This window comes from Formica exsecta, unplaced genomic scaffold, assembly GCF_003651465.1.
Source record: "Formica exsecta isolate Colony F162 unplaced genomic scaffold, ASM365146v1 scaffold72, whole genome shotgun sequence".
Classification (NCBI taxonomy): domain Eukaryota; kingdom Metazoa; phylum Arthropoda; class Insecta; order Hymenoptera; family Formicidae; genus Formica; species Formica exsecta.
The window spans coordinates 3,471,011-3,476,969 of record NW_021853485.1 but is presented as its reverse complement, the minus strand read 5'-3'; the positions used below and the strand labels follow the sequence as shown (position 1 = coordinate 3,476,969).

The following is a 5,959-nucleotide window of genomic DNA, read 5'->3' as shown; positions in this document are numbered from 1 at the left end:
ATCAAAATATGTCAGATTAAAATATAAAATAACTCAAAAAGTACTTAATGAAAAAATACTTTATTATAGTGTTTTGGAAAGCTCTCGACATAAGCTATAAGAATATGCAATAAAAATGGGGGGTTCCATTTAAGAAAATATCGATCACATTGACTTGGCCTTGAAAAGGTCACTCAAGGTCAAGTCCATATTTTCATCATGTGTCCCCCTCTGAACCCTACAACTTTTGTATAAAACATTTTTTTCCATCTTGCTTACTTTACGAGATATTTGCGTGCGTTGATTAAAATGACTCACCCTGTATATATATATATATTGACTATTTAAATAAATTTTGCTATTCTAAAACATGCTGAAATTATATGCAAAATATATATTAAATGTATTCTTAAAAGCACAAGAAGAAACCATGCATGAAATGTTAAAAATTATAAAGAATACAGTCTAAACCATCTGATACGAAAGACTTTAGAATGGATTTGCTCTTTTGTTTGTTTAACTTCAATCGTTTCTATAATTGTATAATCATTTAACTGTTTAATCGTTTTGTCCTTTTCTAGAGTCTCTGGCCCATTAGATTGCCATTTTTAATTGTTCCATTCTTTGTTTTTCCGCTTTTATCTCTGTTAGCGAGAGAAGTGGACGCGTGAGCGAGGAGTGCTGCGATAACAATAACTTCGATAAGTAAGGAGGACGATGGACGGTAGGAAAGACGAGCGACTTGACACTACGAAATTTAATCAAATAACAGGCTTTGTACACTTTTTACAAATTAATTACTAAAAATAAATCTTTGATTTCCGCAAGCAACGGATGATTTCGAACGATAAAACCGCACAGAAAACCAATGTTTCACGAGCAACGAAAGCGCGCTGGATTCATTGTCGCGATTGAACTTTGTCGAATAAATTAGCGCAAGAAGATCTACGTGTACGCGTCGATTATTTTTCGTCAAGTGCCGGCCGCGCCTTGTGCGCGCCCCTTTTATAGCCTTGAATCCTTCTAGAAGGATCCAGAACGTATGATAATCATGACTGGAAAAAATCGCGGTAGTTTTTTTATTGACGGGAGGCGGAAGCCCCTGATTGGGCGCCACTGATGTCAGTTTTAAACGCAGTGATAGGAGTGTAGTGGCGAAAGACTTGCGGCTCGCGATAAGCTAGAGCGAGAGCCATAACTTGTGACTGCATCGAGAGCGGTCATCTCTTTCATCTCGAATTCTTAGAAATTATCGATCGGCCACTCTACATCTCCTATCGCTTTAAAGTCGATCTCGAACCAATTACCTCTTCTCCCATCGCCTTTAATTCGATTTCAAACAATTTCCATTCTTTCTTTCTTTGTATTGTAAACAAATGTAAGATTTCCCATACAGCACACAAAGATTGCATACATATTGTAGCAATCTTTCACCGCAATATTGCAACTTTGCAAATTCACTGCAAAATGTTGCTGTATCATTGCTGTGGAATTGCAGCAATGATAAAATGTCCGCTTTTAGGAATATTGCATCAAAATATTGTAGCAATATTGCAATGTAATGAATTTGCAATGATGTATATATATTTATTTTTGGGTATATAAATGTGTAATTATTGACGATACATTGTAATTAAATGTCTTTATTTGTACTTATGTTAACGTTATAAATAACATAACATTGCACATAACATATTATTGCACTTAACATGTTCACGAAATAAAAATATATTTTTTTTTATATTAGAGATATATATAAAAATGGTTCAGCTTTACGCGGCGCTTTTATTACCATTAATAATTTATTGAATTTTGTCCATTATTGTTTTCCTTTGTTAAATGTCTGTAAAAATAAAATAGGAGTTAAAATTCAAATTTACATAAAAATATACATACTGATAATATACATAAATATTTTTATCAAATATTTTAAAGTTCATATCTACAGCAAAATAGAAAATTAGAGAAAGCAAAAAATATCCACATAAAAAATATACGAACATATATCATAGATAAATATAATTTTTACTTTTGCGATCTCAATAATTTTAAGGTTATTAACCTAGGTTATTAACCTTAGGACATGCTATTCTATTATGATTAATTAATACATAATATATATAGGTTGCTATAATAAAACATAATATTATCAAAAAGTTCTTACCTTTTCTCGTACGCAACAATAAAAAATGTTAATCACGAAATACACGACAATCACAGATATGTGCAGCAAGACCGGCGCCTACTACACACGCACACAATTGCGAACGCGTACATGTGCTGCGCAAAGCATACAGTGCAGCAATATAAGCCAATTTAAGAAAAATGTTTTAATAAAATGAACCATTTAGTATTGTTTATCGTTAACATCTTTCATGTAGAAATATTGCAAAAAATTATTTTATTATAATATTTTATTATTAAAATTATATAAAAATTGAATTTTGCAATATTTCCGAAATATTAATGTCATGTTGCTACAAGTGTGCTGGTACTTTGTGGCTCTATATTTCTGCAATGTCTTTGTAATGTTGCATTGCAATTTGCAACATTGCAATATTGCTGCAATATAATTGCAATGATCCGTGCTGTATGGGAATATCGTATTTCGGGACGTGCTCCTTTTTATAGATTTAGGTTTAGAATAATTAATAAATCTCTTACGCTCACAAAGATTTCCGCATTTAAAAAATATTGTAACTTTTTTCAGGAATGTGATTTTAGAAATAGGCATAAGAGTAAAGTTGGGTAAATTAATTTTTTTAAATTAAGTTTAAAGTTAATGATTCAAAAATTAACTAAGTTTACGTTAAAAATTATTTAAAGAAAAATTAACTCAGTTAAAGTTAAGTTAAAAAATTATTAACTTGTTAAAGTTAAAAGTTAATTCTCTATCCAATAGCGAATCGACACATCCGACAAACTTGTTGTACGACAAATGAAATATTCGCATTATATATATGATCAACCATTTTTACACGACTTTAATATTGATGAATTATTTTAACTTCTACAAAAAAGTTAATAAATTAACGTTAATACATTTAAAAATAATTAGTTTAAGATAAAAATTTAAAATTAACTAAGTTAAGTTAAAAGTTATTAACTTTTCAATTTCTTAACTTAATTTTTAACTATTTAACTAATTATTACCCAACCCTGCATAAGAGTCAAAACATATTAACATCAATATTACATATTCATGTGAAATTCAAGCCAAAAGAATATTGAGCGGAATTCAAATATAAGCGAGAATTGACGAAAAATGGCGGACCAATCAAAAATGAATATTTTACATCTTATGGGCCCTTATTATAGGGTTTTTAGATAGTTCGATATGCAATATAGGAAATGCGATTTCCAACCAACGACATTTTTGTCCCCAGGAAACAAACTCTCCTATTGGATCAAAAGTCATACGTCGTACGCAGTATAAATCCGCCAGATCCGCGCGGCAAACGTTGCGTTTCGGAACGCATCGTCCTCGTTTCGCGACATTGCCCCCCTCGACATCCATCCGCGTTCTTTTCGGAACGCACGAGTAACGTCCGTGATCGTGATCCGTTCTCGCTCGGCATCCTCGCCTCGCCAGTTATAGTTGGTCTTACAATTGTGAAAAGGGAAATAGCGTGGGCCACGCAAGAAAAAGAATCGCACTCTGTACATACATATATTTACAACGCCGAATAGCAACGGCGGCAATTGTTACGTGATCGAGCATTATGCATGATACTGCATATTGACATACGTATACCGCGTTTGGTGAATCGTAAAACGGAATGCAGTTGTCGATATAGATTGGAATAGATCGGTGGCAAATATCGGCAACGGATATCGAGAGATATATATATATATATAAAAAGTACCGTTCGAGAATTTACTCTGCGGAAACGCGAAATTTTGCAAACGACGTACGACGGTACCGGCGCACATTGATCTTACGTTAGTGCGGAAATTGGTTATCGAAAAAATGGCGGCTGAGGCAATGCTAAATAAGAACCGAATGATGGTGTTTAAGAACAAAGGCAAGGATGTGGAGGTGAGTGAATAATTTCTTTTAAATGGACGGCGTAGTAGATTCTACGCCGTGACAGGAATTATATTGGCCGTGAACGGCACTCGAAACGCCCTCGTGTCATAGGTTGCCGTGCACGATGATGCCATTTTCCCTCCTCTTCGTGCATGCACTTGCATATACGTTGAACCGCTTCTCTTCCCCCTTTTCTCGCTCCCGTATTTTCTCTTTTTTCCTTTTTTCCTTCCTTCCTTCCTTCCTTCCTTCCTTCCTTCCGCCTTTCTTCTCTTCCTGCTTTCTACATTTTTTTCCTTTGCAATTTCATCTCTACATTTTTTTTCTGTCCTCCCCTCTTGCTCTCTCTTTTTCTTTTTCTTTTATCCTCTATTGTCTTCTCTTCTATTCTACTTGTTGCTTCTTTTGTAATTTATATTGAGATCGTTTATTATAATATTAATATGTTAACGTCTTTATGATGCAATAATAACTTTATGTTGCTGTGTCATTTTCATGAAAATTTTATCAAGTTATATGTTAGAGAATAATTCGATATGTGCGTTTTTTAAAGATTAAGCAAGTTACTGGTACACATATTCGTATAGAATGACATACAAAAATTCTGTAACTATAAATATCTTTAATATATATGCTTGATATATGTAAAGTATATAATTAGTAGCATTATTTATATTACATCAACATTACTGATTAAGCAAACATACATTTACTTGTTCCATTTAATGAAAATTTAATTTTTAAAGAAATTCCTTTCCTATAACTATTTTTATATTGTGAGACAATTTGATTATTCATTAATACTTTATAAAATATAAAATATAATTATTTGTTCTGTTTTTTCATATAATACTTCAATATCTCAATATCATGAAAGTGAGTTGAATTAACTTTATTCTCTGAAGGCTGATATATTATAATTTAGACATAACATCACAAAATTAATATCATTGTTTTCAGGAGATGAGAAGAAGACGTAATGAAGTGACAGTAGAATTACGTAAAAATAAGCGTGACGAGACTTTACAAAAGAGACGAAATGTACCTACAGATTCAACAGGTAATATTCAAAAATAATTTTTATTCCTTCCTTCCTTCCTTCCTTCCTTCCGCCTTTCTTCTCTTCCTGCTTTCTACATTTTTTTCCTTTGCAATTTCATCTCTACATTTTTTTTCTGTCCTCCCCTCTTGCTCTCTCTTTTTCTTTTTCTTTTATCCTCTATTGTCTTCTCTTCTATTCTACTTGTTGCTTCTTTTGTAATTTATATTGAGATCGCTTATTATAATATTAATATGTTAACGTCTTTATGATGCAATAATAACTTTATGTTGCTGTGTCATTTTCATGAAAATTTTATCAAGTTATATGTTAGAGAATAATTCGATATGTGCGTTTTTTAAAGATTAAGCAAGTTACTGGTACACATATTCGTATAGAATGACATACAAAAATTCTGTAACTATAAATATCTTTAATATATATGCTTGATATATGTAAAGTATATAATTAGTAGCATTATTTATATTACATCAACATTACTGATTAAGCAAACATACATTTACTTGTTCCATTTAATGAAAATTTAATTTTTAAAGAAATTCCTTTCCTATAACTATTTTTATATTGTGAGACAATTTGATTATTCATTAATACTTTATAAAATATAAAATATAATTATTTGTTCTGTCTTTTCATATAATACTTCAATATCTCAATATCATGAAAGTGAGTTGAATTAACTTTATTCTCTGAAGGCTGATATATTATAATTTAGACATAACATCACAAAATTAATATCATTGTTTTCAGGAGATGAGAAGAAGACGTAATGAAGTGACAGTAGAATTACGTAAAAATAAGCGTGACGAGACTTTACAAAAGAGACGAAATGTACCTACAGATTCAACAGGTAATATTCAAAAATAATTTTTATTGCAATTTATTATTTT

At 31.3% G+C, this 5,959-nt stretch overlaps 1 protein-coding gene across 1 annotated transcript in view; it reads left to right on the top strand.

The window, feature by feature from the left end:
• Positions 1–3,492: 3,492 nt before the first annotated feature.
• The window catches only part of LOC115243717 (importin subunit alpha-3), a 9,854-nt gene continuing 7,387 nt past the window's right edge, over positions 3,493–5,959 (top strand). The window contains exons 1-2 of the mRNA XM_029820918.1: positions 3,493–4,018; positions 4,970–5,069. Coding sequence (XP_029676778.1) covers positions 3,950–4,018; positions 4,970–5,069 — 169 coding nt within the window. The 5' untranslated portion in view covers positions 3,493–3,949. The remainder of the gene's footprint in view (positions 4,019–4,969; positions 5,070–5,959) is intronic.